Source organism: Alligator sinensis, unplaced genomic scaffold, assembly GCF_000455745.1.
Source record: "Alligator sinensis unplaced genomic scaffold, ASM45574v1 scaffold375_1, whole genome shotgun sequence".
Classification (NCBI taxonomy): Eukaryota; Metazoa; Chordata; order Crocodylia; family Alligatoridae; genus Alligator; species Alligator sinensis.
Genome location: NW_005841928.1, coordinates 644139 through 655468, shown reverse-complemented (window position 1 = coordinate 655468; position 11330 = coordinate 644139). Strand labels below are relative to the sequence as shown.

At 40.0% G+C, this 11330-nt stretch overlaps 1 protein-coding gene across 12 annotated transcripts in view; it reads left to right on the top strand.

Annotated features, from left to right (window-relative positions):
• USP15 (ubiquitin specific peptidase 15) overlaps window positions 1-10655 on the top strand; it is a 103129-nt gene extending 92474 nt beyond the window's left edge. For 10 of the 12 annotated variants that reach the window (XM_014517865.2, XM_025198767.1, XM_014517864.2 and 7 more), the window contains 4 exons: window positions 3516-3665; window positions 4306-4409; window positions 5323-5411; window positions 10286-10655. In XM_014517865.2, the coding sequence (XP_014373351.1) occupies window positions 3516-3665; window positions 4306-4409; window positions 5323-5411; window positions 10286-10471 (529 nt within the window). In that variant the 3' untranslated portion in view covers window positions 10472-10655. Of the gene's footprint in view, window positions 1-3515; window positions 3666-4305; window positions 4410-5322; window positions 5412-9190; window positions 9331-10285 lie in introns of those variants that run through there. The other 2 variants (XR_003093009.1, XR_003093010.1) reach the window with 2 other exon arrangements.
• Window positions 10656-11330: the final 675 nt, after the last annotated feature.

The window sequence follows — 11330 nt, the reverse complement described above, 5'->3', positions numbered from 1 at the left end:
TGATAAGAAAACTCTCATCATTTAGTATTTTCTTTGTACACAAATGTATGCCAGGTTTGTTTGTATTCATGCTTATACATTCCTATATGAAAAGTAGGTGCACTTAAAAAGCTGCACCACTTGTCTCCAGAATGGGTAGAATCTTTTAAATCTGTGCAGCTCTTAAATGTTCTGGCTGTATAGGCTGTGTGTATTTCAACCCCAGTTCTGCTACAAGATAACATCTGAATATTGTCACCTGTGTGGTGTTTTGGTAGTTCAGATAGTGTGTTCAGATAGTTCAAACTGTACAATGTAGAAACCCCAGGCAATCTGTTTCGGGGTGTCCTGTCCAAATAAAGCAGACTAGTGCAAAAGCCTATTTTTAAACCATGTATTTCATGCCCAACAACCCCCCCAGACTAATAGTATGCATATATTCCTTACATGAAAAACATGCCTACAGCTAGTTTGTTGCTTCACGTGCCAGGATTTTTTCAACTCTAACCCAGGACAGGCATTCATCACTTTCTCATAATTTCGGCCATACAAGTTAACCTTTTTACTCGGCTGTCATGGCCCTTTGTGAAGACATGAACAAGTCTTTATCTAGTTTTAAGTTTCAAGTTGTAAGGACACTAGATTCCATTCCAAAATTCCTGCAACGTTTAGAAGTTGGGCTCCATGCATCTAAGTGAGTGCTGGGATAGCTTTAATTTGATCATCTAGCATTTTTTTTTTTTTTTTTGTTCCTCCTGGAAAACAAACTGGCCAGTGCTGCCCCTACAGGTCTAGGTCAGTACTGTTCATGGATCTCTTGGACATGAACTGAGATAAACTAGAATAGAGACCAAACTAGCTAAATCTCTTAACTTTCTATTTAGCTCAGGGGCTGGTAATCTACAGCTCATGAGCCAGATCCAGCCCAGAGTCAGAGGACTTCACTAGCATTCAGCAGTGGGCAGCTTTGCCCACACTGCAACTGCAACCAAGTAACCAGGAGCTTTCTGCTGTACCTCAACGAGGTAGCAAGGAGAAGTTACAGTGGCATCCAGGTCCTAGAACTGGCCCACCTAAGACCCAAGTTAGGTCATTCTTACCCACTGCTGGGAAAACCTTGCAGACTGCTGGTTTAGATCATGGGATATTTGACCAGAGTGTAGAGTACCTTGCTGCACTCCAGCAAAATGTTCATAACGAAATGTTATACCTAAAAACAGAGAGAGTTTTCTCTTTAGTAGCAGATAACAGCGTATCTCCATACTGTGTCTGTATTTAATCTATAAAAAGAATCCAATTTAGTATATCTAAAATATCTTATCTTCATGCATCTGAAGTTACCTATCTGCAGTCTTTGGATGGATCTGCCCATCTATTGTCCACTGAAACTCTGCACCCATTTAACTGGTTAAAGACAATATCCTTAATCAAAATTACAGCTTCAAGTAGGGTGAGTGAATTGTGATCGTTTAAATTATTTGTAAGCAAAATTCACAATCTCCATCTAAACCAGACCATTTCATATACCGCTTTTTTATAAATCATTTTAACTTCAGTAGTGAGCCCTAGCTGTTGAGAAGGCTTTCTGATTGGATAGATGAGCCCCCAAAAATGTCAATACTTTTGTAAGTCAGTGAAAGGCTGAGCAACATTATTTGAATGACCCATGTGTTGTAGCTATGTAGTTTTCCTCTTGTCCCTTTTTGGCGAGCAAGTTGTGCTTGGGGTTTTTTGTTAGATGTAAATCAAAGGCACTTGGCACCAAATCCAGATCATTTTTTCGTAGAGGCTTAAAGAAGACTTTGATTGGTTCTAGCCACTTAAGTCACTTGAAACTGGTCCAGATCAGCCACTTAGGCTATGTTGTGATTTAGGTCAGTGCCAGGAGGTACTTGAAGCCTGTCTTAAAACCAGAAATCCCATGTGGCCACTGAATACATTGTGATATGCCACCAGAGTACATGCCACCAGAGTACACTACAAACCTGTAGGGAGTGATGGTTGTGGTGTCCACTTTGTTCTAATAGGCTAGTGGCTAGAACCCCTGCCTAGAAAGTGGAGAACTTTAAGTTATAATTTCTTGTTATCTTGAGAAGATTAAAACCTGCATCTGACTCTGTACTCCTGTGATGAGGACACTCACCTGTGAAGGAGGAAAATCTGGGTTATAGTTACTGTTCCCATAGTTATTTCACTTTTTTGGGGGGGGGTTTTCCAGCTAATAACTGTCTAATGCAAAATAGATAGACAGTCCCAGAGCCCAGGTTATCTTATTCCCTAGGCAGTACTACCACTGCTGGGCTACTGAGTCAGGATTCCTTTTGCATCTTTTTCTGGCCCCATGATTCTTGCACTCTTGGCTGCTAGTGGTTCAGCTAAGCAGGAGGAGTGGAAGGAGCTCCTATCTATGCTAACCTATAGTCCAACAGCTAGGGTACAAGAGTTTCAGTCTCTTCAAGCTTAGGAAGGCCTAAAACCCAGGTTTCCCACTTCTGGACTTGTGATCTTAACTGTATATTAACTGAGAGATGAGCATTGTCACCAATCTAGCTGGGGTCATTTAGACCCAGCACTCTTTCCTGCTTATGCAGGGGGTCGGACTCAATGATCTATTGAGGTCCCTTCCGACCCTAACATCTATGAAACTCTCTCTTGAAAATATGGGGTGTAGTGCTCTATACTAAACTCAGTTTTGTTGTCACTGTATGTATCTGCATCTGAAAACCTTTGAACTGATTGAAAGAATTAAAGAAAGATCAATGACCTGGTGCAGTAATGTTACTAAATAACACTTTTGTGGTGGAATAGTCTTTAAGTGGGACCATTCATCTTGTCTGGTACTTTCTTGGGAACAGGAGTTCAGCAGTACTTTTTAAATTGGTATTAGGCCTTCTTGCCAAGACTTTGTATTCCTGGTTTCACATGAGGAATATCCAGAGGCCATGTGTAGCTGAAGAAGAATTTATTTTGCACTTCACCTGCCTCCCTTGTCTTCCTTGTAACTGTGTTGTCTAAAACATGGGTGTCAACCCTAACCCTCTTCTTCCCCACCCAAACGAGAACCAGATGCCATACCTGCAGTGGCCATGAGGATTAACATGGCTGTTGCTTCCCCACCCCGCTGTTGACACACACTGCCAACAGGGATCTGTGCCCCAGATTTCAGTGGTAAGCTCTAGCCTCTTGACAAGCCCCAAGTATCTTCTCTTTCAGTTAATGTAATTTACTGAAATTTTCCATATCCCTTTAACTTCTCTTGAATTAAAAGTTTAGAGTAGCACAGAAATTAAATACAGTCTTTACAATTTGACTCATTTTCTTCCTTCAAAATATTTTAAATGCAGCCCTCTCTTCTTGACCTGGGGCAGGATCAGTCAGGGTAAAATTAAATTTTAAGGCACCGTGGGTGTATAATTAAAGAGCAATGTTTGGTTTTATATGGGTAAACCTTTACATATCCACTTCTAAACTGGAGTGTTTGTACTCATTAGCATACATAAAGAGTGCAGGTGTTAAAGCGAATATCTGTCTTTTAGGTATTGTCCAAATTGTAAAGAACATCAACAAGCAACCAAAAAGTTAGATTTGTGGTCGTTGCCTCCAGTTCTGGTAGTGCATCTAAAGCGCTTTTCTTACAGCAGATACATGAGGGACAAGTTGGATACGTTGGTTGATTTTCCAATAAAGTAAGAAAAAAATGTAATTATTTCACTTCTGGCTTTCGCTTTCCTAACATGTCTAAAATATGCATTTAAACTCATAGTTATACAATAGGTTTCTGCTTCATTTGTAAGTATGTTGGTTCCATTTATAGATCTAGGAAACAGCTCAGTGCAGACTGTGGGTGGGAGACGAAGTAGCGTGTAACAAGTGAGATGCTGATACGTACTCTATTTCACAGGTGCAAAGTTACTGTAATTGTTCAAATTATTTGTATACAAAAATGACAGGCAAGATGCTGACATGTAGATATGAAAAGTAAATTCCCTAAATGGCATTGGCATTAGCAAGGGGTTTTGCAAAGAAGTGAGAGACTTCTGTAGCTATCCAATTCAGGTGGATATTTTATATTATTCTTTTTATATAAATGTGAAGAGAAAGGGTTGTATATGTGCACATGTTCAGAGTATTCCCATATCAGCTCTTACTATGAGGAAATGCATAGCAAAATTGTATCAAATTGTGAGAGTGCAGTTGTTGCCCCATATGAATTTTTGTACCACTTGCTCCGATATAAATCCAAGAGCCCAAAGGAACAAAAATGTTAAGCAGCTGCTAAGGAAAAACATTATAATGCTGATTTTTTTTTTCTTTATTTTTAAACAGTGACTTGGATATGTCAGAATTCCTTATTAATCCAAATGCAGGGCCTTGCCGCTATAATTTGATTGCTGTGTCCAACCACTATGGAGGAATGGGAGGAGGGCATTGTAAGTTAATTTTAACTACCATCATGTTATTCTGTGGATGCATTTACACATTCATTAAATGTGCTGTAATTACAGCGCATTAGGCTTAGTACTGGTAATGACAGGCACTAACTTAATGCACTGTAATCAGAGCTACTGTGCATTAGCTCAGGCGGTTTTTATGTGATGCCATTGCAAAGTAGTTTAATTCTACTGCACATTAGCACTCTTTTCGTCAGCCACTCTAATGCACAGTAGAATTGGCGTACTGCAACATTAGCGTCTTGTGTAGACACATCCTCTGTGTGTGCGCGCGTGCACATGCGCACACTGATATGAGCTCTTCATCAACTTCAGGGTTTTTTTAATGGCTGAGGAGGAATAATGTAATTAATTTATTTGTAACGTGTAGAAGAGGCCTGGTCTCATCCCCTTAGCAACAGTACTGATTTAAAATGGGATTTCAAGAAAAATTTTACATACTCTTGCACATAACTTTTTCTAGGATACAGATTCAGACAAAAAGTGTGTTGTCCACTCAGGGCTATAAGCAACTTGCCTTGCCTTCCTAATCTTCATATTTATACACTTATATATCTCATGTCTCATAAGAGACAGGAGAAAAAGATGCGAATTAAAGCCCCTTTGGACCTTTATTTTGACCTATAGTTCTTTTCTTGATTTCACACTCTTGAGAAGGAGGAAGTTAATTTGGCAGGTGTTCCCTTGCAGTTAATATGATAAAAACCTAAATCTGGAATATTTTGTTCCCCGAGCTACAAAAAAAAGACTGGTTGGAAGGATGGATCTTAGAACTATGATCCAACAATAATATTCAAAAAATCAAATGTTTGCCTGAGACCAGCTTTGATGCCTTCTTTAGTGATTGTGTTCTGACCCCAAAACTAAAGACGGGTGACTTGCTTTATCGTAGATACTGCTTTTGCAAAAAATAAGGATGATGGAAAATGGTACTACTTCGATGATAGTAGTGTGTCAACTGCATCTGAGGACCAAATAGTGGCAAGTATTTTTTTTTTCCTAATAAGAAATATTAAGGTAACTTTTAGGTTTTCCTGATGTGTGGTTAATTTGTAATTAATGGTTTAACTTTTTAGTAATCTGCCATGTTTTAAGGAATATTATGGATGCAAAACAGTGAGGAAGAATGTTTTGCATTCGAAAACTTGTGTAACTTTATCTCAACTACATAGTTAGTCCAATAAAAAATATCACCCTTAGAAAGCTTTGCATTGCAAAAAGAAAATTCAACAAACTGTAGGTGTATTATTTTTGATACCATATTTAGTCAAATATAAGATGACCCTGAATATGAGAACCCCCAATAATTAGTTTCTAAATTTATTATAATTTTCCTGGTGTAAAATCTAATTATTTCAGGTTTGCCTTGAATTTCTCCCCCTCTCATTGATACAGCAAGAGAAATAAATCTGTGGGGGGGCAGGGCGCCCCCCCCCCCCCCCCCCCCCCCACTCCCTTCTTGCTGTCAGACCCTACTCTCCCTGAGCACATGGAAGTAAGGGGCAAATTTGAAAACACTGACCTTGAAATAAACATTTCTGTAGTAATTTGCATATAGGTAAACTATTAGAGCAGTGGGCAATTATTTGGGCCCATAAGCCACATAGGGAAGTTTGCTGAGCTGTGATGACAGCATGGGGTTGGGGCCCAAGGGGCATGATCTGCTGCCCACACACTCCCATAGTGGGTGCAGATTCCACAGTCAGGAGCCTCATGGTGTCACCACCCCAAGATCCCAGACCTGGCCCTGGACACAGCTTCCTGCCTGCCAGCAGCTCCAGCTTGTCTGCACTGCCATGCACCCTGCCCACATGGCTCCTGGCCAATCTTCATAGAGACCCTGGGATCATGGGGTGGTGACAGCACAGGGCCAAGGCAGAGCTATAGTTTGCTGCCTATGCACCCTGTCCCTGTGCTGTCACTGCTTTGCGATCCTGGAGTCTCCATGGAGAATGGCCAAGAACTGCACAATCAGGGTGCTCATCAGGGAAGGCAGGGAGCTGCAGCCAGGACTAGGGCCAGGTTCTTGGGGCAGTGACAGCCCAGGACTGGGGCCAGGGCAGAGTTGTGATCCACTCCCCCCACGTACCTGCCCATGGAACCAATAACGCCTTTCACAGGGGTATGCAGGCAGCCAAGCATGGCTTTGCCCTGGGCCCCTGCCCTGCATTGTCACTGCCCTGAGATCCCAGGGTCTCCTTGGCCTCACCTGCCTGTCTCACTCTTGGATATCACTCCCCACTGGCCTGCAGGCCCATCCCAGTTGCCAGGCCTAGTGCCCTGCCTGTGTGGGTCTCACCCCCAGTGGTGGGTGCAACTCATATGGGTCAGGGTGCCTAGCCAGTGAGGTTGGATCCAGTGGCTGCAGTAACCGATGGACCTGGGGCTTCTGGAAAATGGAGTTCAGCCACCGTGCCACCCCAGCACCCCATGCCACCCCGGGAACAGTGGCGCCGGCCCATGTTGCCCTGTGGACTGGGTGGAGCCCAGGGACCTGCCATGAGCTGAACAAAATCCTTCAGTGGGCCGGATTCAGCCCATGAGCTGTATTTTTCACACCTTTATATTAGAGGTACCCATGGATTTGGCTTATCCAGAATTGATGCAGTTTACCTTTTCTGAAATGGCTTCAGGTTTTAGCACAGGTACTCCATAAACACTTTTAAGTAGCACTTTGACACCTACTTGTATATAGTACAAATTGTGCGTGATATTAGTCCCAAACCAAAAGGGTGTGATTTACCATATAGTTCACTGGGCTAGGCCCCAGCTGAGTCAACAGCATTTCGAGCCATGGTGACCCCACAGCTCAGCACTGCTCTGTGTGTGTGTGTGTGTGTGTGTGTGTGTGTGTGTGTGTGTGTGTGTACTCCAGATACCCCCACAAAGGATTTAAGTGGTCATTAGTTCCCCACTCATGACTGACAAAAACACCCAGTGGTTCCATGAGTCTTGAGGTTGTCCAGAAATGTATATTCATAGAGTTTACTTAGAGTGCATTGAACATAATATTCTTTCCCCAAAAGCAGCAAGTTGTTTATATGCTACAAGAGCATCTAGTTAATAAGATGGTAAATCTTGAACTCTGATTTTGAACTTTGATATGGCCAATGATTAAAAGGCCCCTCCTCTAGTTATTAAAACATATCCTTTACTGGATGATTTGTTACACTGCTAGTTTTTTCTCAACTATGTCGGCCTCTACCTCATAGAGTGCAGGGCCACACTAATCGTATGCAATAGACTCAGAGAGGGGATGACCAAGAGATTCAGGTGAACTCATTTGATGATGTTTGCCAGAAATTTTTAAGACTGGTGAATAAATAGGAATAATTGAAAATGGGAAAGAAAGGCATAGCTCAACTATGGTAGTGAAGAGGAAGTCAAAATGTATTCAGTGTAGTGGCTCACCATGACCTGAAAGAGTCAGCACTGCAGGGGGACTGTGTACAATGGGTACTACCATATATCGTATTCATATGGTCTGTGCTAACCTAGCCTGGTAGCAGGTTCCCATCAGCATATCAAATGTAACATTTTTGTCACCAAGGAAAAGGTATTGGGGCTGGTTCTGGCCTTCCCAGGGCTGACCTAGTATTGCAGTGCCTCCAGGCCCCAGTGCCTGTTCCCTGCAGAGGGAACACCCACCTTTTTGGCCCTTTAAAAAAAAAAGGGGGGGGGGTTCCCATCAGTATTGTTGCCCAAGATGGGCCATGTGTTTTTATAGTTATGCTCAGTGTTGGCTGCATTTAATCAGATTTATAGTTGCTTTCCATTACTGAGCAAATGCTGCTTTTGGCAACAGTTTAGACACTGTATTTAATGAGATTTCCTTGTGTGTGAATATAAGACAAGTGGCTTTTTCCCCCCATTCTGATGGTGAAGTTTGTCTTGTATTTGAGTAAATATAGTATATTTTAAGCATAAAAGCAGTAATTTGCATGTCATAAAATGTCAGGAAATGTTTTCCTGTAACCCTGGATCATCACATTTTGACTTGCTGTATTTTTTTAAATTGTTTAATCAATAAATCCTAGGCAGATTCTTAGCTTTTGTTGGCAAACAGCTGAGAAAACAATTAAAGAAAAAACAGAGACCTTGAAAAAAAATTAATATTATATTTTATTTAAATATACAGTATAGTCATTAACTTTACCTTAAACATATTTGAACAAGCAGCGTTATGTTACTATGTTGATTAAGATTCTTCCATGCATACCACATCCTCATGCAGTTTAGGCCTATAAATGTGAATATAAGGGTTGAATTTGTGAGACCAGTCATTTTTTGATCAGTAGACTTTTATGGCAGATGCTTTATTATTCTCTTCAGGACCCAAGTGAGAAGATAAATTTGGCTGCAAGAAATAAATCACATACTGAAATATGCAAATATTAATTAATAGGGAATACATTTACAAATACAATTATGCAAGCACATTTGTTTGTATGGCTTCTCAAGTTTTCGTCAATGTAAACCAGTGAGTGCTGACTTTAAAGTACCAGGAATTAGATCTGAGTTGGAGATTATTTTCCCCAGTGTTTTTTCTAAAGTTGAATGTCTCTCGATAATTTGTGTCCTTGTTTGAGCCACAATAATTAAGAATTGCTTGTGGAAATACCAAGCTCATTGCAAGTTGTAAAGACACTGAAGAATGGGAGAGAATCTATGCTGTGCATGCTGAGGGGGGATAGTTTAATGAATTGAATGCATGTTGTTCCTTTCTGCCTAGCCTGGTAATTCTTCATTTGTCATATTAGATTTAATCTTGCAGAGATGCTTTGTTTGCTACTGCCCACCTAGAGAGAATACAGCCTGTAATTAGCAAACAGAAGTGAATCATGACCAACTGCAGTAGTACAGAGCATTTGATGATATGGACAAAAATCAGTTCTTTATGGTGAGGTGGTGTATATATTAACTCTGAACTCCAGATTTCCTGGGGTATGAGTGCATATTATTCCTAAAACATCAACACTTAAATAATAACCAAGGAAAAGTTTATACAAGCTAACATTACTGTTCAACTGCGCCTGATGCTTACTGGGCCCCTAAATCATACCTGCAGAGGCTGATAAAAGCAGTAGTTTTGGAGTATTTACTCTATCTTTAAGACTTGTTATTTTTAATATGCTAGGGATGGATCAGGGCAGTGGACAACTTCTACTTTAGGATAATGGCTCACCCAGGGAGCTTGAGTTCAGTGGGTGAGAATACAGGAACATCTTTTCCTAGGCAAACAGCAGCAAGAATGAGAACTGTGACTGATGCTTGGAAGCGCTACAGTACTGTGAAGTGCCAGAATTTAGTGCAAGGCTTCTATTTAGTATTTACTGTAAGGCTTTTATTGTGATATTATAAGAATCCAACAAGCCATCCCTGAAATAATACTTCTTCATGGTGTATGTTTTGTAACTTTTCCTTATTGCTATAGATATTAACTGCACAGTGAGAGTGCCTTGTTTCATTTCACTTTTGTATTTAAACAGCTTCTTGTACTATGGGTCGAATCATATTGCTTAACATAAGAACTCTTTGTTCAGGTGTTTTTGTTTTACTTTCCTTACCAGCATTGAGCTCTTGATTTATAATCCTTTGGTACACGTGATTTTGACCATTTTTCCCGCAAACTGAATCTTGCCCCTTGCTTCATGTAAGACAGAAGAAATCTAAGCTCAAACATGACACCAGCATGTCATGAGGAAGAGCTATTGAAAGGCTGTGTGCTGTGCATTTCTGTGGAATATATTAGGAAGGAGAAAAATGGATCAATCACATGGTGATAGCTTTCAATTTGGATGATCATAACATATTAAGTTTGCTTTTTTGTTTTGTTTTGTTTGCTTGTTTGACAGTCCAAAGCAGCATATGTGCTCTTCTACCAGAGACAGGACACTATCAGTGGAACTGGCTTTTTCCCTCTTGACCGGGAAACTAAACAAGGTGCTTCAGCTGCCACAGGCATCCCATTAGAGAGTGATGAAGACAGCAATGAAAATGACAATGATATAGAAAATGAAAATTGTATGCATACTAACTAATGGAAGATCTAGAAGCCATAAAAGAGACTTTCTTATTGGAGATACCTATTGAAAAAGTGAAATTGCCCACCAAATTAAAAATAAAATCTGAGATGGGGAGTTTCAGATAACAGAATGTAAATCATTTATTACATTTTAACATGTGAAGTACTTGAAGTGAAACACAATAAAACTTTAACAGAAATTGTCTCTAATACATTTAGTCTTGTATTCACAAGCTATATATAGGAAAACACAAATAAACCCCTTTTAAGTTTTCTGCTGCTGTTCTGATGAATTATGTTTTCTTTTGGTTTTTGGATGTGAGTTAATAACTAAAATGTTAAATTTATGGATTTTGGTCATTTATTTTCTTAGCATTACAAGAATGCTACTGCAGAGTCTAGTTTCTTGGATAGTTTCCTATTCATGTATATTAGACTCACACACACTACTAGTAGTAAATGTGGCAAAAATAGGAGCAGTAGTTTTCTTGGAATACCAAATTTTAAGTTTATCCCTGGAAATTAACATTGAACTTTTTTTTTATTATTATTATTTCCCTTAAATTCAATCATGATAAAAGAAAATAGCTTGGAAAGGTGTTTTAACCTTTTGTGGTATAGTTACACATCCAGAATATTATGTTCATCTTACTGCTGCTGTGGAACAGGTTCTGGATTTCATGCTGCATTAAGAAAAGTTTCTCAATTAAATGTAAGTATCCCTTGTTGCTTGTTGGATCTACTCTGTAGACATTATAAGTCCTGTTACCTTGCTTCTAAGATGTGCATAACTTTAATCTGGTGTCAGTCCAAAATTTAAAATTGTGCTGTAAGTTTCCCCCATTTTTGGTAGTTTGGCAGCTTTCAAACTACTT